This window comes from Canis aureus, chromosome 11 (genome assembly GCF_053574225.1).
Source record: "Canis aureus isolate CA01 chromosome 11, VMU_Caureus_v.1.0, whole genome shotgun sequence".
NCBI classification, from domain to species: Eukaryota; Metazoa; Chordata; class Mammalia; order Carnivora; family Canidae; genus Canis; species Canis aureus.
Window position 1 is genome coordinate 28,099,732 of NC_135621.1, and position 18,714 is coordinate 28,118,445.

At 59.9% G+C, this 18,714-nt stretch overlaps 1 protein-coding gene across 1 annotated transcript in view; it reads right to left on the bottom strand.

Annotated features, from left to right (window-relative positions):
- Nucleotides 1–68: 68 nt before the first annotated feature.
- Nucleotides 69–18,714, bottom strand: part of CACNA1I (calcium voltage-gated channel subunit alpha1 I) — a 117,903-nt gene continuing 99,257 nt past the window's right edge. Inside the window, exons 27-41 of the mRNA XM_077915840.1 lie at nt 17,595–17,704; nt 16,833–16,966; nt 15,876–15,946; nt 13,220–13,298; nt 12,455–12,576; nt 11,698–12,042; nt 11,338–11,484; nt 10,852–10,974; nt 8,911–9,076; nt 7,257–7,456; nt 5,847–6,398; nt 5,581–5,653; nt 2,503–2,561; nt 883–978; nt 69–161 (exon numbers count right to left, since the gene is read on the bottom strand). Coding sequence (XP_077771966.1) covers nt 69–161; nt 883–978; nt 2,503–2,561; nt 5,581–5,653; nt 5,847–6,398; nt 7,257–7,456; nt 8,911–9,076; nt 10,852–10,974; nt 11,338–11,484; nt 11,698–12,042; nt 12,455–12,576; nt 13,220–13,298; nt 15,876–15,946; nt 16,833–16,966; nt 17,595–17,704 — 2,370 coding nt within the window. The remainder of the gene's footprint in view (nt 162–882; nt 979–2,502; nt 2,562–5,580; nt 5,654–5,846; nt 6,399–7,256; nt 7,457–8,910; nt 9,077–10,851; nt 10,975–11,337; nt 11,485–11,697; nt 12,043–12,454; nt 12,577–13,219; nt 13,299–15,875; nt 15,947–16,832; nt 16,967–17,594; nt 17,705–18,714) is intronic.

Below are 18,714 nucleotides of genomic sequence, written 5' to 3' on the forward strand. Positions count from 1 at the left end.
GGTCACCCCCAATGATGAGACTTAGCAGGCAGCAGAGTGGGTAGAGGAGGAAAGGTGCTCCGGAGAGGTCACAGCAGGTGGAAAGGCAGCCCAACGCAGAGCGAGGAGTCCAGGCCGGTGCCCTGGTTATTGGCGGGGCCTGGGTGATTGGGGAAGGCCATCTTGGGATTTGGGACACACGGAGCCTGAGGTGCCAGGTGGGGAAATCCAGGAGCACTGTCTCAAGGGGCTGGGAGAGCAGGGGCTGGAACCAGGGCCTCCCCAGGAGCTGGGGCTCCAGGGGGACCTCTTGGCCCAAGAGCCCCAGCTGGGAGGTTAAGCCAAGCCTCACAGGTGAGGAATGAGGCTCAGGGTGGGGAGCTGGCTGGCCCAGGGTCCTGCGGTCCAGAGGCGTGGGCCGCACTTGGACTCAAGCCCTGGCCTGCTCAGTAGGGGTCCGCCGGGCCCAGCTTTCTCACGTGAAAATGAGGGTGAGATCCCCGTCTGGATGAAGGCAGGCAGCCCAGGAGCTGGAGCCGGGTCTGCTCTCACAGACTCAGGCACCGTAGCAGATGTGGGTGCCTGTGCTCAGGTGTGCAGGCCTCATGCGTGCATGAGCCTCCTGGTGTGCCCTCGCTCCCTGCGCCCCACTGCTTTGTCTGCAAGGAGGCAGATGCCGGATAGAAAGGCCGCTGAGATGTCCCCTGAGGCCCCCAGAGCAGGAAAGCCCAGTGCTCTGTGAGGGCTGGCAGTCAGCCTGGAACACAGCGTCCCGGTCCCTCTGAGGATCCTGGATGATCCTTTCTCTATCAGCTCCAAGAGCAGCAGCAGCCACCAGAAGGGGGTCACAAGGCAAAAACAGGGAGCATGGGGGTGAGAGGACAAAGCGTGGCCTCAGCTCACCCAGTCCTCCCGAGTGGGCGGGGCCTCCACGATGGAGGTCCTGCACTGGAGGTCATACCCCATCCTGGTGTCCCCCGTCCCTGTCCGGCCATGTCCCTGAGGAGCAGAGAAAGGCCACATAAGGGGGACAAGAGGCCCGACGAGGCTGGTGGGGACAGGGAGGCCCTCTGGCCATCAGCTTGGCTGTTCTGCTCTCATAGTCTGTTGATGTCTGGACCTCTCTGGGCCTCTTGGCTCACCTAGGAGGACAGCAGTGACAGCTGCCCTCCCCAGGGACAAAGTGCCAGGCCTGACGTATTCCCTCCTCCCAGCAAGTGCACAGCAATCATTCTCGGGCAGTTTGTCCCTTTCCTGCTCTTAGGCAGGTGCGTCACCCCCATCCCTGGATCCCAGAGTTCAGGCCTGGCCATTCAGAACATCTCCATGGCACACGCCCAAATCAACTGATGAGAGTCCATGGACCTTGCCAGACCGCCAGGGAGAGAAGCTTTCATCCACCTGGGGATGGGTACACAGGCCCCAGGCCTGGGCTGCTGGTGGCCACTAGGAGAGGAGGGGAGCAAATGTAGAAGGAAGCAGATCCAGGAGGTGGAGACTGTGTCCTAGGAACATAGCTGGAGCCCTTGATACAACTGCACCTGAAGCCAACACCACCTCTGGGGTTTTTAGCTACTTGAACCACTAAGTTGGGCACCTGGGTAGTTCAGTGGCTGAGCATCTGCCTCTGGCTCAGGTCATGATCCCGGGGTCCTGGGATCGAGTCCCGCATCGGCCTCCCTGCGGGGAGCTTGCTTCTCCCTCTTACTGTGTCTCTGCTTCTCTCTCTCTCTCATGAATAAATAAAATCTTAATAAAAAAAAAACCACTAAGTTGTTTTCTTCTTTCCTCTCTTTTCCTTCTCTCTCTCATCTCTTTGGCTCTTTTTTTTTCTTATATTCTTAAGCTCATTCAAGTTGGGTTTTTGTCCTTTGCAGCCAAGAGAATCCTAATAATACTCATAATAGGAATTCCGTTAACAGTGCAAAAGGTAAATAGACTATTACTCCCGTGTGACCCTCCCACACAGTTCCAGCATCTTAGCTACAGAACCAGAGCGTGAGAGCCAGGCTCTGCCTCCCCCAGCCCAGCAGACCCCAGCTGTGAGAGGACTCTTCCCTGGGGCTTTAATCTAGGTCCCAGACACCCAGGCCCCACAGCTGGAACATAATGGAGAACCTATCACCAGCCCACCCCGGGGAAGCCCCCAGTTCGGCACCCATCGTGCAAAAGAAAGAACAGCACAGGCACATGGAAATTTTCTGAAATAGGCTTCTGGGTTTTTATTCAAAACAACATGGTGGCAGCTGCCACTTGGTTTCTCTATGCCCGGGCCATCTGGGCCAGCAGGGACCAGTGCAGTCAGCAACTAGGAGGGAAGTTCATTCACACCATAGAAACTGTACAGCCACTCGGAGTGCGGTAGTCACGGCAGCAGGGCCAGGCTGAGGGCTTCCTGGAGGAGGAAGGCCCCCAGGCCCCAGCTAAGCCCAGGCTCCACCAGGAACACTGATTATTGCACGAGGACAAAAAGAGTATGTGTATCTGGGCTAAAGAGCGGCTTCTAAGACCCCAAGCCCTTACACAGCGCAGCAAAGAGGGCCGGAGGTGGCCCTGGAAACAAAAGGCTCTACGGGAAGGATCTGGGGGGGAAGACGGGCCGACAGGCTGATACTGTGCCCACTTCATTCTTTAGGGGGCTGCCAGGTGCAAAGAAGGCCGGGCAGGGGACAGGAAGAGGGTTTGGCCCCGGCAGGTTACAGGTCCATCTGTGCAGATGCCACGGTGCCTGCAGCCACCACTCTGTACAGCCCCGCAAACAGATGGCTTGGGGTATCGGGCACCAAGTTCCCCACTCTCGCTGGGGCCAGATCTGTGTGAGTTAGGGTAAGTTTGTGCTTTTGTGATGAACAGGTCCCAGGATCAGGAGGGCAGAGGGGCCACTCACCCAACCCTTATCCATTTTGGCTTGTCCGAACCAGCCAGTCACAGCTCCCCTGACCCTCTAACTCCTGTGCTCCCAGAAACAAAGCCAAGGGCCTGGGAACAGCATCCGGAGCCCTCCAGGAATACGCCCCACCTCCCACGACCACAGCCCCGCAGCGCACCCCCCAAGCCAGCCTCTCCCTTCAGCTATTCCCACCGCTAGACACACCCTGCTCTAGCCTGTCAGCTCCGCTCGGGCCAGTCCCTTTGCCTAGCCTGTCCTCCCCACGTGTCTGCTCATCCGGGGACACCGGTTCAGCGTAAGGGGATGGCTTCATGTGGGACACACCAGGATGCGTTCCCTGCCCAGCCGCTTATCACCTGGTGACGCCGGGAAAGTCACTTCCCGGTCCGTGCGTGGAACAGCAGGGCACACCGCTCAGGGCTGCCACGCAGATTAAAGACGCATTAAAATGGACGCTGTTGACAGGTGTCAGAGGCCAACCCTTGAGCCCCAATCCGTCCTCTATTTGGTCTTTCCAGGTCACACGTTCCCCTCCGGAGTTCCAGCACTCATGTCCCTCCAGGAACGCGCGCTGACGTGCACACCTCACGTGCATGTGCGGGGAGGGAGGGGGAGACAGAGCTCCCTACGCCCTCTTCTTCCCCGGATGAGCACCCCTGTCACAACCCAACATGGCAAGGGAAGCAGCACAAGGTGGGCTGGGGCCAAGGAGGACGCGACCCCAGGCCTACCTGCTCCCCAACAGCCCCCCCACCGAGGCTGCATCCTGGGAGGGGGTTCAGTGCTCGGGGATCACCTGGTATCCTCCCAGGGGCCCACCACCCCCACTTCTAGGGGAGGAGAGCCAAGCTCCCGAGGTTCAAGGGCTGATGCGGGTCTGGCCACCATGCTGGCCCAGCCGTGGTGCCAGCAGAGACCCCCAGGCAGGTTTTGCCTTCTGAACCCACGCCTTTTGACCGCTGGGTGCACTTTTCCACATCCCACATAATCAGGTTCTGGCCCCCTGCTGGACTGCAGACTCTGCTGCCAGGGCACTGAGGGATCCTGGGCTGCCAGCCACCTTAACCTCTCCAGGGCTCAATTCCTCGTGTGGGAAGTGGGCCTGCCCACCCTTCCCCACCCCGCCACCAGCTCCTAAGGGCAGGGCTCAGCAGACCACCAAGCCTGCGTCCCTCGCTGCCTCCTCCCTCTGCAGCAGTGCCCAGGCCCCAAGCACCCAGAAGACACCCGGAGCCCATCCACGCAGCCAACCACCCGGTTCCACTTGCCAGCCTGACCCGAAGGCAAGTTCTGTAAGGTCAGGGTTTGGGAACGAGGACCAGGTCCCTGCAGCTGGGCCCAGCTGAAGCCATCTCCGAGGAGGTCCCACAAAGGCAAAGGGCCTGGTTATTGCTGGAAGTGTAGCGTCTCCCAAACTCGCAGCCTTTCCCGCCCCAGGGCGCTGCCTGTCTGCAGACCACCTGTACCACCACGTTCCCAATCGTCTTAAGGTGACCCTGAATCCAGTCACTTCTGAAAACTTACCCTTGACCTAAGCAATGTCTGTGAAGTCATGGGCTCAATGGACTGTTTATTTCCTAATAAATACGGGGGGGGGGGGGATGCATAACTATTCAAATAAAAAAGAGTCATCTGTGCACCCACTTGGGAAGCACGGCTAGAGTGAAACCTGATCTGCAGCCTGTGAAAATGATGGGGGGCAGGGGAGTGAGGCTGGTCCCAGGGCTAGCAGGTGCCCCCACCCCTGCTTACAATCCTGTCAGGTCCCCCTTCCCTGAACTCCTTCCCCTGAACTCCACTGGAGGGGGCAGAGATGCCTGGGGGCCCGCGGGGTGGGGGGGCATGACCTCCTGGCTCAGGGTCCACCTGGAGGATAAGAGGTGGTAAGAAACGACCACCCGCCACCGCTGGCTGCATTAGCCCAGGGCGCCCGCAGGGCATCAGCCGGCACAGACCACGGGCCCCCCTGATTTCCAGGCATCTCCCGCCCTGCTCAGTACCCTCTACCCCTCCTCTTTCCTGCTGCCTCCGTGCCCACCCTCGGTCTTCCTGGGGGGGGCAGAGCCACAGCAGACCCCCACCCCTGGAGGTGCCCTGCCCCCTGGCTGAGCCCCCTGCCCAGCCTCCCCGAGCTGCCCTCCACCCCCCACCCCTGCCCTAAGAAATTACGACTATTCACCTCTGATTTTTCTAAAGAAATACATCTAACTGGTTGACTAAGAGTGTGCTCTGGGGCATCTACAAAAGACTGCTCACAACAACTAGACAGTCAGGAACAAGACAGACACCCCGATACGTGGGGGCGGGGGGGATCTTAGCGGCGCTTCTTCGTTAAAGGAAAAGAAAAGAACGCACCCTGAATTTCACCTCTTGGGAGCCTGTCTCCCCAGCCACAGGAACTTCAGAGGCCTGAGAGCATCTCCTCCGCTCCTCCCAGCCCAGGGGACGTACCAAAGAGCTCGGCTGCTGACACCCCCGCGGGACCACCTGCCCTGGGGTAGGTCGGCCGGGTCCTTCAGCGTCGGGCAAAAGCCCTGCCTGGCGGCCGGCCCGCACCCCCGCCCCCAACTTTAGCACTTTCTGGAAATCATAAGCTCTCGGTAAAAAAAATAAATAAATATATATGTCTGTCTCTCTCTATATATGCATATATATATATGTGTGTGTGCGCGCGCGTGCACGGGCAGGGCCGCGGCGGGGGCTCGGCTCACCCGGACCCGCCAGGGCCCCCCTCTCGGCGGCCTGGCCCGGCCCCTGCGCGACCCCGGGGTGCGCCCCCGGCCCCTGAGGTAAGACAAGGTGAGACGGGGCGCGCCCCCGCCCCGCCCCGCGGCCTTCATCTCTTCCGCTTGCCCGCCGCGGCCCCCGCCTGCCGCTGCTCCGGGCCGGGGCCGGGGCCGGGGCCGGGGCCGGGGCCGGGGCCGGGGCCGGGCTGCGGCTCGGGGGAGGCCGTCGGGGCCGGGGCCGGGGCCGGGGCCGGGGCCGGGGCCGCCGCCGCCTTGCTGCGCTCCGGCGCCCAGGACGAGGAGGGGCTCGGGGCCGGGCCGCGGGGCGGGGCGGGGGCGGGGGCGGGGGCGCGGGGCGCGGGCGCGGCCAGGCTGCTGGTGCTGCTGGAGCGGCGCGCGCCCGGGAGCCCCGGCGGCGGCGGCGCGAACAGGGCGGTGAGCGACAGGCTGCTGAGCGCCTCCGAGGGCTCCCCGCCCGCGCCGCCGCGGCCGCCCGCGCCCTCCTCGTCCGACGCGTCCAAGGAGTCGCGCCGCGTGCAGCCCGGGCTGGTGGAGCCGCCGCTGCTGTGGCTGCGCTGGTGCGCGCGCAGGCCCCGCAGGCTGAACGGGCCGCGGCCGCGCAGGCTGGGGCGGCGGGCGGCGGGCGACGGGCCGGCGCGGGGGCCCGGGGGGGCGGCGGCGGCGGGCGGCCCCAGGGCGCGCCGGGGGCTGTCGCTCAGGGTCAGGCTGTCCTCCAGCGTGGTCTGCAGGCTGCCGGCCGAGCTGCTGCGGCTGGCCTCCAGCGACGTGTCGCTCCCTGTGGCCTGGGGCGGGGCGGGGGAGGCGGGGGCTGCAGGCCGCTGCTGGGGGGCGCTGCCCGGCCCCTCCTCGCTCCCCGCACCGCACCGCACCGCACCGCACCCCACCCCGGGGTTGCTGGCGGCTGGCGGGCTCCGCGCCCTCCCGCCTCCCGCCGCAGCGCACCCACACTGGCCTGAGGACCCCATTCCAGCCTCCGGGACCTTTCTTCCCACCATGCCCCCCTCATTCTCCCCACCCTCCACCCCACCCCTCAGACCCGCCACTGCTGCCTGGAAATCTTGCCAGACGCCCCTGTACCTCACCCCTCACAGCCTTCCCAGCGCCTCGAACTGCTCCCCCACAGCCCCTTCCTGGTGCAGTGTCCTCCCTAGCATGTGTCGCTCTCAAAGACTATGCTCTTTACGCACGTGTTCTGGCTTACCATCTCTCCTCTCGCAGCCCTGCAACGCCTACACTGAATAATACCGTGTAAGCCATGAGAGGGGGATTTCATATTCTGTGGCCTGCTGTGGCCTCCGAGCCTGGCACACAGCCTGGCACATAGCTGGGGTCAGCAGGTGGACTAGCTCTAGGCCTGGCTCTGCTTCCACCATACTGTGGGAGCCAGGGCAGCTCCTGCTTCTCCCTGAGCCCAGGGAACCCCACCCACGCGTGGGGCTGTTGGCTCTGCTGGCCTTTCTGCTCTGTGCTCCGTGCCTTCTGCATGCCCAGGAGGCAGCCCTGGCCAGTGCAGTAGAGCTGGCCCTGCAGGCCAGACCTCCCATCCCCCAGACTGGCCCCTCCATCTCCACCTGGACCTCAAGGCCCCACTCAGATGTCCCCCGCCAGGAAAGCTCCTGGAGACGGGGAGGTGCCCGTACCTGCCGGAGGAGGGTGCAGTTGACACTCGGCGACCGCAGGGATGCCCAGGAGCCCTGCAGGGCGATCTTGGGGAGAGTCCCAGCGCCAGCACCCTTGTCCTGCCCTTTCTGGCTGGCAGACACAGCAGGGTGGAAGAACTCCGCAGGCATGGGCAGAAGCGGGCTGGAGGCATCCGGGGAGAAGGGACTCGGGGGTGCAGCTGGGGAGGCAGAAGAGAGCAGGGAGCGGGCTCAGGCTGGTGGCTGTGAAACCATGCGTCAGTCTCCCTCTCTGAGAGTTGGTGTCTCCATTGCAAAAGCCAGAAAGAAATACTGAGCCAGACCCTCTGATTTCCTGGCCACTGGGCAAAGACAAGTTTTTGGAGCCAGTGGACCCAGGCTCAAGGACCCCTGGGTTCCTTCCTCTGCAAAACAGGGAAACCAGGCCTACCTCAAGAGGGTAGAGTGGAGGGAAGGTTATAAGAACAGGCAGCAGCTGTGGGGCTCCCAGCTCAGGACAAGGGGCACAGCAGACGCTTGCTATGATTAGCCACCCCGGGGCCTGACACCTCACACGGTGCAGCCAGACCTGGGGGCCCCTCCGGGATGGCAGGCAGGGTGGGCACTGCACTGGACGGGCAGAGCAGATAGAAGGCTGCTGGACCTGTCTGGTCTGCTCTGCTAGGGGTAGAGAGGGGACAGGGTCAAAGGGGCTGGATAGCTTGAATGTCCCCAGCAGGGGGTGAGGAGGTAGGGAGGAGGACGGGTTCCTATTCTATGTCATCTTATTACTTAAGGAATACACAGATGAATGCTTAGCTAAAGGGGATGGCTTTCGATCAGAATGGCTCTTGGGTCCTGCACCCTGACTCTGGTCCAGGAAGTCTGGGGTCTTGGCACCTCAGCCACCAAGCCCTTGGCTTTAGGGAGAGTCCTTGGAAAAGTCTCTCCACCTCCAGTTCCTGGAAGGTGCTCGAAGCCAGGCCTCCCAGGAAGTACCTGGGGTGAGCTCAGGGTCTTGGGGTGGGGGGGACCTCTCTACTGCTGAACTCATCTCTCTGCCCTCTTCCCCAACCAGTACTGTGGAACCGGATTCCCATCACCCTCTCAGAGGCCTGGAGGTGAAGCTGAGCCCGAGGGATGGAACAAGTGAACTCGGTCCTCTGTCTTCGTGCCCACAGCCCAGCCAAGCCCAGAGCACAAACACAAGATGCTGAGGATAGGCCCGAAGGATAAACTTCAGGACATTTTACAACTGGCTTTCTGTTGTTCAGCATCACCTTGTGTGAAGATCTGTGGGATTAAACACCTCTCAAATTCAGCTCTAGAAAAATACCGCAATAATTTGGCAGCTTTCCTTCTGCTTAATGAGAGCTCTGTGTGACGGGTTTCCCTTTTCACCACAGCTCCCAGGAGCTCAGCATGAATCTCCCATTAGACCAGGTTGCTAGATGATTATCATCTCACCTCTCTGTATTATCTGGCTCTTGATCTTTCATCATTGTTATATCAGACCTGAGAGCCCCATCTTTTATTGTCTGTTACCATCTGGTTCTTTCTGGACTCAATATAATTGTTTGGGCAGAGACACTAAGGAAAACAGCCAGCCTGCCTCTCTGGAGCAGCTGCCAGAGAGTGGGGCTGTGGGGAGCTGGCGGGGGGCTCCCCCCCTCACCTCGGCTGCTCTCCTGTTTCAGCCAGGACCGGACGGGATTGGATGGGACCGCCTCCTTCTCCCACAGGAAGTTCTCAGGATCCGACGAGACAGCCGTGTTGGACAAGGGGAAGAAGCATTCGCCCACCTCTTCTACCTGCATGGGCTCAGGTGTGTCTGGCTCACCCTGCAGGAAAGGGAGGTGGATGGGTTAGAGTAGTGACAGGGGGACAGAGGCCGAGCCTGCCATAAAGTGAGCCTAACCCACAGCCCTTTGCTCAGGCCACTCTCATTGCCCAAGATGGCCTTCTCCTGGCCTCTTCCACCTGGCCAACAATGGTCATCTTCCAGAACCCAGGTGAAAGGGCCCCGCCTCCAGGAAGCCCGCTCTGGTGTCCCAGGCAGGCTACAGTTTTCCTGCTCATTCTTCACATGGCCCTGAGATCCCAAGGGTCTCCCTTGTCTCTGTAGCCAAGTGCCTGGTACAGACACGGGCCCAGTGCAGAAGTCAAGTCCAGGCTGGTGAAGGCATCAGAAGACAGGTGGAGCGGCTGCAGGGGCCTCCCTGTGAGCATGGGCAGGCCCTTTCCCTTTGCCGAGCCTCAGCTTCCACATCCATGAAGAAGAGAGCAAGCCCTCCTTCCTGGGTCTAGCACCCAGAAGCCGCCTGGCAGTCCTTCCGGCACTCCCTGGGCCCAGCCCTTCCTCAGCCCTGCTGCCCAGTGACCCCTACACCCAGCAAGCTCCTCTAAAGCTGCCTCAGTGCCCCCTTCCAAGGCAGATGGACCTCCCCTCCGCCCCCCACGAGTCTAGAATAAATACCACACTACACTCGCCGAGGCCCAACCAGGCCCAGGAGTGGCTGGCTCACTCCAACATCCTGTGTGGAAGAGCAGCACAAGGGTGCAGGGAAATGCAGGAAGGGGCTGGGCGGGGTGGGGGGGTGTACAGGAGCTACCAGCTGTTGGGGGGTGCTGGAGAGGGCAGGGAGTGGACTGGAAGATAGAGCAGATGGAGCATGGCCCCAGGGGACAGTGGTGCAAAACCCAGGCTGTCCTGGGAGTCTGGGGGAAAGAGGCTGTCCTCTGCAGGGCCACCGCATCCCTACCTCAGGCCAGGCAGGGCCCACCCCCTCCACAGCTCCTCTTACAGCTCGGCCTTGAGCTCACGAGCCCAGCGGCACACCTCTCCTGCCCGAGTCTGCAAGATGAACACAGTGGCCCTTCCCGGCCTCCAGGCCTCCCCAGACGGCCTGCCTCAGGGGTAGAGGTTGGGGGCCAGCCCCAGGGTTGGCCTCCCTGCTCTGCCATTCCAGCTGTGTGAGGTGGGAAGCCGCTCCGCTCCTCAGAGTCCCCCCATTTCCTCAAGTGCTAAATGGGACCAGATCATCCCTAATGCCAAGAGTTGAGAGGGACACTTGGGTGGCTCAGTGGTTGAGCATCTGCCTTCGGCTCAGGGCGTGATCCCCACAGGGGGCCTGCTTCTCCCTCTACCTGTGTCTCTGCCTCTCTTTGTGTGTCTTTCATAAATGATTTTTTTTTAAATCTTAAAAAAAGGTGGGGGGGGAGGGCTGGGAGACAGAGTACAAATGCCTGGCACACAATAAGTGCTTGCATCTGGTGTGACTCTTCTCGGTTCTCTTCAGCCTCACACCCGACCCCCGTACCCCAACCACTGGTAACTTTGTCCTGCCTGGGACAACCCCCATTAAATGAATAAAAAATATCCAAAGAAACAGGGAGCGGCTGAGGCCACAGAATGCCATGCCTGGGGGCCCTGGCTGGGCCTGTTGCTGTGTGACTTCAGGTAAATCACTCCACCTCTCTGAGCCCCACTGCCCTCATCTGACCAACAAGAGATGAGGGCCTGCCACACAGCAAGTGCCGCTCAGATTTCAGCGCACTTGCAAGAAGCAGTGTCAGCTTGCAGGGACAGCCCCAGCCACCCACTGGGACCGCTCACCCTGCTGTCTTTGGGGCCGACTGGGCAGGCTGTGGGATCCTCGAGACTCAGATCATCACCCAGCAGGATGGAGGAGGACTTGTCTGAGTTTAGGGAGAAGGCCTCCGTCTCGGCCAGCTGCACCTGCAGGGAGAGGTGGCCACTTCATGTCACCCCTGAGGCTGGGATGGGGCCAGCCTGGTCCTCCAGAAAGACACAGGCAGATGGTCAGAGGTGCAGAGATCTGCCAGTACGGACACCATGCCACCATGCACAGGGGGCCCAGTCTGGGCAGGGGGAGAGGACAACACGAGGGTGTCACAGTCGGCACAGTGCCAGGCCCGTGTTGGGTGGCCGGGGGCTATGAGCTCCAAAGCTGGCCCACTGGCCCCCAGATGCAGAGTCCCCTCAAAGCTGAACAGTGATGGTCACGTCGGCCCAGGCTCTTCCCTCAGGCTGCCCCCCCACCCCAAACGAGGTACCAACTCCCTCCGAGGCTGACCCTACCTCCTGCTTGTCATGGTGACACTTCTCACAGCCGGCCGGCGAGGAGTAGTGATGGAAGATGGAGCCAGACAGGTTGTCAATGATGGTCAGCTCCCCCTCCAAGGAGTCCTTGATGATTAAAGAGACGCTGTCCAGCCACAGGTTCTCCTAGGCGGACGGGGACGGGGTGGGGACAGGCGGGATTATCGGCCGGGTCCGGGGACTGCGGGGTGGGCGGGGCCCGACCCCCTTGGCACAGGGGTCACCCCTTCAACGGAGCTGAGCAGGGCAGGGCCCCAAACCACCAAGGTCTCTGCCCGAGGCCTCGGAGGCCCAGCGCCCCTGCAGCCCCGTGGTGCCGCCCTCTGCACCCCTGCCCACCTGGGCCGGAGAGTAGCAGCGCCGGCACAGACGGCCCTCGGGGTCGCCCCCGCCACCGCCGCCCGCCCCGCCCGGGCCTCGGCCGGGCGCCCCCGGGGAGCTGCTGGGGGGCCGCGGGCTGGGCCCCAGGCCGTGGGCCATCTCCAGCTCCAGCTCAGCATCCATCTCGGCGTCCTCCTGGGCCTCCTTGTTGCTGTCGTCCAGGTGCTTCATGAGCACGGCCACCACCACGTTAATGAGCACGAACTGGGCCGTGAGCACGAAGCTGACGAAGTACAGCGGCGACACGAACTGCAGGCTGCTCAGGCAGCTGCGCTCGTCATGGGTGCAGTCCCGCAACGTGTCCTGCCCCGGGGGTGAGGGTCCGTGAGGGCCACGGTGGGGGGCTCATGTCCACCCTCCGTGAGCCCTGCCGCCCTGCCCAGTCCAGGCCCAGGGCATGGGCCACAGCAAGGAGGGGCACCGCCTGCAGCCCCCCGCCCTGGGCTGTGGGCCCCCGGTTCCCTCTGGCCCCGGGCGAGTCGTGTCCCCTAGATCCGAGCACTGATCGCAGAGCAGCAGGCAGGGGTTGGCAGAGAACGCTTTCTGGGCTCCTCTCCGCCTCGCTGCGCTGCGGAGCCCCAGGCAAGTGCCCTGCAGTCCCCTCCCGTGTACAGCAGGGCGCCGGGCAGGCAGGGGGCCCAAGAGCCCTAGCTGTCAGGACCCTCACCCCCAGAACCCAGACCGACTGCTCCCTCCCCAGCCTGCCCACGGGTACCTTCATGATCCCATTCCAGTTGTCGCCAGTGGAGACCTGGAAGAGCGTGAGGAAGGCCATGCCAAAGTTCTCGAAGGTGGCATGCCGGCTCATGCCTTCGCATGGGTTCTCGTCATTGCAGACTAAGAGGAGAGAAGAGGTCAGCCCCGTCCCACTGCAGAGTCCCCTGCCGCGCCCACCCTGCCCCGGAGCCTCCAGGCCTCATCTTAGGATCCCCAATCCTTGGAGGCACCCAGCCCACAGACAGAGAAACTGAGGCTCAGGGAGGGACACATGAGCTGGTGTATCAGTCACTGGTGTATCAGGTTCTGAGAGAGAGGACGCAGGGGTGAGGGCCAGGCCCCAAGGTCGCTCACTTTCTGAAGCCAACCCTGTGCAGGGCTGGCTCAGCCTGGGCTGCTGCCCTCGGCCTGTGCCCTGCCCCCTCTGCTCATTGGGCTGGTGCTGCCTCGGGACAGGCGCCAGCACAGGGGCCATCTCGGGAGGTCCGACAGCTGGGGATCAGGCCTAGGGTATGCAGGTAGCTCCAGGTGAGTGTCTCTCTAGAGCTACTGCCCATCCCGGGGGAGGGTGTAGATGGCTGAGGGTCACCCCCAATCCCCTCACGGGCCTGCAGCAGGGGCATCTCCCCAGTACAAAGACCCTGATGTGACACTCTGCCGGGGTCAAGCCTCCCCACTCCGTCAAGGCCCTCCCCCAGCACCCAGCACCCACCCCACCCCACCACCCTGCCCCAAGCCCAGGCCTGCTTCAGGAGTCACTCACCTAGCTTCCCAAAGAGCTCCACGCCCAGGGCAGCATAGATAAAGAAGAGCAGCATGAAGAGAAGGCCCAGGTTGCCCACCTGTAGGGAGAGCAGGGGGCGGGGGTGGGGCAGCCTGAGGGGCAGCTCTGTGCCCATGGCTGCCACCTTGCAGTGACCTCCCCAGACCCCGGGGTGTGTGTGGTAGGGGAGGCAGGCCCAGTACAGGACACAGAATAACAAAATATGTGTAGATCCTACCCTGGGAGCCGCCAGTTTCAAGCACTTCAGACTCATTAGCTCGCTCGTTCGGCACAACGATCTCTGAACTACATGTTACCCCATTCTTCAGATGAGAGAGACACGTACTGAGTGGTGAAGTGACTTACCCGAGGTCACACAGCTACTTAAGTGGTAGCACTGGGATTCAAACCCAGCAGCCTGACTCCACGCACACAGTCACTCCTCCACACACGTGTGGTAGGTAATGTCCCAGCGAGGGAGGGAGGCAGTCTCAGCGACAGTGCTGCCTCCTCCACAAAGCCCGCCTGGATCTCTCCAGGAAGCAGCGTGAGTGTAAGCCACACTGTGTAAGACAGTGTGTCCCTGTCACTGTGCCTTGCTGGTCTGAGAGCCCTTGAGGGCAGGGAGGGACATGGCCAGGTTAAGTAGGATCTCCCCGGCGCCTGGCCATGGAGACAGGTGAGCACAGGAATCACGCAGGATTGTGAGCCCCAGAAGCTTCCTGCAAACCCAGCCACCCCTGTCCTACAGCTCCTGTGGGAACAAAATGTCCCATATTATAAACCTATTCCAAATCCATCCATTCACTGGAGACTGCCTGTAACTCATGCTGTGGACAAGATAAGGCTCAAACATATTCTCAAACTCCATTCTAGAAATGGAGTATGTCCTGGAACCCTCAGAAGGCCTGCATGAACAGAATCAGAAGAGGGTTTGCATTAATTGTTGAGAAGTAAACCATGTTAACCACAAGCTCCCCGTGTTTCTCTGCTCCAGAGGAGGATTCTCCTGAGCTGTCCTACAATCATACCCAGAGCGTCTGACTAATTAAAAGATGCTCTGCTTGTTAACGGTATAAGCGCTCACCGAACACCCGCGAGGCAAGGCAGCAAGCGTGGCCCAGGCCCTCACGTCAGCCTCCCAGCCTCTGCAGGCCCAGGTGAGCAGGGCTCTTCAACTGGTGGTGGGGGGGGGGGAGCTCACCATCCCTATCAGTCCCTCCCTCCACCCTCAGCATCTCCCAGAACCTGCACGGCTGCAGCAGCCTCCTCACATTGGCCTCCCTACCTCCAGCCTCTCCTAAAAAGCAAGGCTCTGCTTGAGGCCTGCCTTGTCCAGAACCTCTCATGATGCCTACTGCCCCCAGGACAAAGCCCGAGTTCACTGTCCCAGCATCGAAGCCCTTTGTGACCTAGCCCTGTGGACTCCCTCCCTGCCTAATCCCACCCCAAACTCTGGCCACACAGAAACCAGACTCCATTTGCATATTCTGTTCCCCCTGCAGGGAAGAAGACCCTTTCTCTGTCTTTGCCTGGTAAACACCTCTGCCCTACCCTTCAAAGCCCAAGTCATGCATCACCTCCTCTGAGAAGCCTTCCTTGTTGCCTCCTCCCTCTGCACGGAGCAGAGCCCGGTGGGAAGTATCATTTTCTCTTTTCTTTTCTTTTCTTTTTTTTCTTTCTTTCTTTCATCATTTTCCCTTCCTTCCTTCCTTCCTTTCTTTTTTTTAAGATTTAAGAGAGAGAGAAAGTATGCCCAGAGGGAGAGGGAAAGGGAGCAGACTCCCCACTGAGCAGGGGACCAGATATAGGGCTGGATCCCAGGACCCAGGATCATGCCCTGAGCCAAAGGCAGATGCTTAACCAACTGAGCCACCCAGGCGCCCCAGAAGTGTCATTTGCATAGCGCTTTACACAGAACGGAGAAAATGTCCAATGTCCCCATGACTGCTAATAGATTTTGAGGGTAAGTTCCCCATGCTACATGATACTTGGCACGCACATCTCTTAAAGTGCTGATGTCATTGTAATTACTGTCGTGTTTCCTACTCGAAGCTGGGACCTCCTGGGCATCTCCCATGTGACAAATTCCTCTGAAGGGATTTCATTTTAGGGAAAACCCAGTCTTTGTGAATGAACACCTGCTTGCTTTCCATCCAGACCTGATGAGAGCCGCGTGGCTTTCCCTTTGTAAGTGGGCTGCTGGGACACTCACAGAATGGAACTCACTAGCATCCCCGAGTTCCATGTCCCTGAGAGCGTCAGCTTTGCTTCCACCTTCCCAGGGCTGTTCATCTTTTATCCTCATTTTTATCGTGCTGTATTCGTCCCCTTTAAGACACCTAAAATTCCTGAAGACTAGATGAGTCATAATGAATAAATGAATGTGCATGAGGCTCACCTCAGAGCAAAGGCCACCCTGAGGGGAGGGAGGGGGCCCCCCTGCAAAGGAGTCAGGATGGTGGGCGGGGGAGGACTGGACTGTGGGATTCCCAGGAGGCACAGGGGGCCCTTTCCAGCTGTCACAGCCCCCGGCTCAAGCTGCTTCTTGGGAGGCAGCATTTTGTCCTGGCTTTGGGCAGGTTGGAGAAGGGAAGTCAGGACCTGTGAAACACCAGTGACAGCCAGGCAGGCTGCCGGGAGGAGGGGCTCTTACCTGGGGCAGAGCTTGCACCACCGTGTCCAGCAGGGCCCGCATCCCCGTGGCCATCTTCAACAGCTTCAGCACTGCGGGCGACACCCAGCCCGGCCCACTCAGCCCGGGCCCCTGGGGATGGCCGTGTGCACGCATGTACATGCAGAAGTGAGCACAAGGGAGAAGGTGGAGGAGTGTGCGAGCAAAGGGGGGCAACTTGGTGAGGCCACACCATAAGAACATCGGTGCCGCTGCACGACAGGGGTGTGCATGAAGACACGCATGCACAAGGTGTGGATATCAGTGTGAACGTGTCCAAGAGAAGGAGGCACACACAGTGGGAGCAAAGTGTGTCTGTGAGCACATAATTCCCCGAGATAGAGCATAAGTGACCGAGGGCCCACATCTCTCCCTTCCCTCCAGTGTCCTGTGCTGAATTGCTCCGCACCCTCCCCACATCACAACCCAGAGGTGTCGACAAGCTATTGCAGGTGGAGAGCAAAAGAGCAAGAGGGGCCTGGCCAGCACTAAGGCAAGAGGTTTTTTAAAGAAGTGTAGGCACAGCTTTGGGGAGAGGGGGGAGCTTTTGGAGGAAGCAAAGGTTTTAAGAAGCATTGAGGACAGAGAGTCCCAGCCAGCGTTGGACTCATGCCCGTGAGGAACTAGAGTTACTTCCCAGTGTCTTCCCAGCTGCCCTGGGTTCCTTTATCCCAACCTGAGACTGGTCCGCATGGGTTGTGGTGTTCCACAGAGGTGGAGGTACAGTGTGGTGTACAGAGCTGTCTGTGGACAAGGGCTCGTGAGTGTGTACACACAGGGAGTAAGTGTGTGTGTTGGGTGTGTGCTCCTCCTGGCTGTTCCCCTGCTCAGCAGGAAGCCCATCATAACCATGTGCCCCTCCCCCTGCCTGTCCCACCCCATTCCTGGGAGTCCCATCCTGCCCCTACCTGTCCCCACCCCATCACCTTTGCCCCTCACCCCGGGCGATGCGCAAAACCCGCATGATGCGGATGATGGTGGGGTTGATGGGCAGTGCTGCGTTGATCTCAATCTCCTCCAACGTGATGCCCATGACCGACAGCAGCACAATGGCCAGGTCCAGCTGGTTCCACCTGCTCAGCCGGGCAGAGGAGGGCAGGAGTGGGAGGCAGGGTGAAGGGCACTCTGATTTAGAAATGCCTAGGTTAGGAGGAGATTCCCAGCTCTCCACCCTCCTGCTACAACCCTCGGGGGGGGGGGGGGGGGGGGGAATGTGTGGCCACCCCTCCCTACTAGCCCCACCAGACTCCACTGGGTCTGGCTCCCTCCCTGCCCCCCACAGCCTCCAATCCCTCCAGCAAGAGCCTGACCAGGCTAAATAAACATCTCTGGCCACCTGCAGGGAAGGAGGAATGAGCTAAGACTTCTAGATTGGAATCTTGAGCCCTCTGCTCCCTCTGTGTGACCCTGGGCTAGTCCATCAACTTCTCTGAACCTCACTTGTTCCCTCTGAAAAGAAGAACTAGCATGAGGTATGCCCTGTTCTGCCTGTGGGTTATGGAGGACCCACGAGAGAGAAGCTGAAGAGACGTAAGAGAATGTCCTGCATCCATCAGCTGGATGTTCAGAGTCATAGGCAAGACTTGGGGGCCCCTGCCATCAGTGCCCACCTCCGGCTGCTCCAGGCTTCCCCAGGGGTCAGCACTGCTTCCCCATCCTGAAAACCACTCCACGCTGCCCTAGCCCAGCCAAGCTGCTCACCGGTCCTTGAAGAAGCGCCTTAGCCCAAATGCCACCAGCTTCAGCACAGCCTCCAGCACAAACACAGTGGTGAACATGTAGTTGCAGTACTTGAGGGCTGTCTCCAGGGACTATGGAGGACAAAGAGAAGCATGATCCAGACCCCATGACCTGCCCCCACCTTCCTCCACTCAGAAAGTCTCTGCCTTTTAAGGGGAGAATTTAGTCCATTCATGTTTAGTGCAATAGTTTATATATCTCCTTTCATTCCCTCCATTTAAATTACTGTGCACTATTTGTTTTACACTGCGGTTTCTTCTTCCTTATTTCTGTTGATTTGGTCCAGTTACCTCTTTCTGGAGGCAAGATGAGGTAATGTTTAAGGGTCATGGTTAAGAACCAGACTGCTGGGGATCCCTGGGTAGCTCAGCGGTTTAGCACCTGCCTTCAGCCCAGGGCATGATCCTGGAGTCCAGGATCGAATCCCACATCGGGCTCCCTGCATGGAGCCTGCTTCTCCCTCTGCCTGTGTCTCTGCCTCTCTCTCTCTTTCTGTGTCTCTCATATATAAATAAATAAAATCTTGAAGAAGAAGAAGAAGAAGAAGAAGGAGGAGGAGGAGGAGGAGGAGGAGGAGGAGGAGAAGGAGAAGAAGAAGAAGAAGAAAGAAAGAAAGAAAAAAGAAAGAAAGAAAGAACCAGATTGCTTAGATCTGAATCCTGGCCTGGGCACACAAGAAATACTTGGTATTGTTATTCTACTTCCTCACGTTCATTTGGAAGAACTAGTTTGTTCTGCCAATGGTTGCCTTCCTTTACCCTGCATTTATAATATGCCTCTCCCAGTATCTATAAGACACCAATTCCTCACCTGCTTCACCCTTCATCCTCTCAGCTCCAATATGTTAAGGCTTTTAGAATGCACTTGTCCTTACATGCTCCTCACATGGCCCTCACGACCACTGCTAGCAACTCGTTGGGCACTGGTCATTCTCCCCCATGACAGCGTTTACCTCCAAAGATCCTGTGACCAGGAATGCCCCTCCCCCAGGCTCCATATGCCCAGGCAGCAGTGGAGGCCATGTGGTAGATCTTGAATGCATATCTGAGTTCCAGTCCTGACTCCGCTACGTATAGGCTGA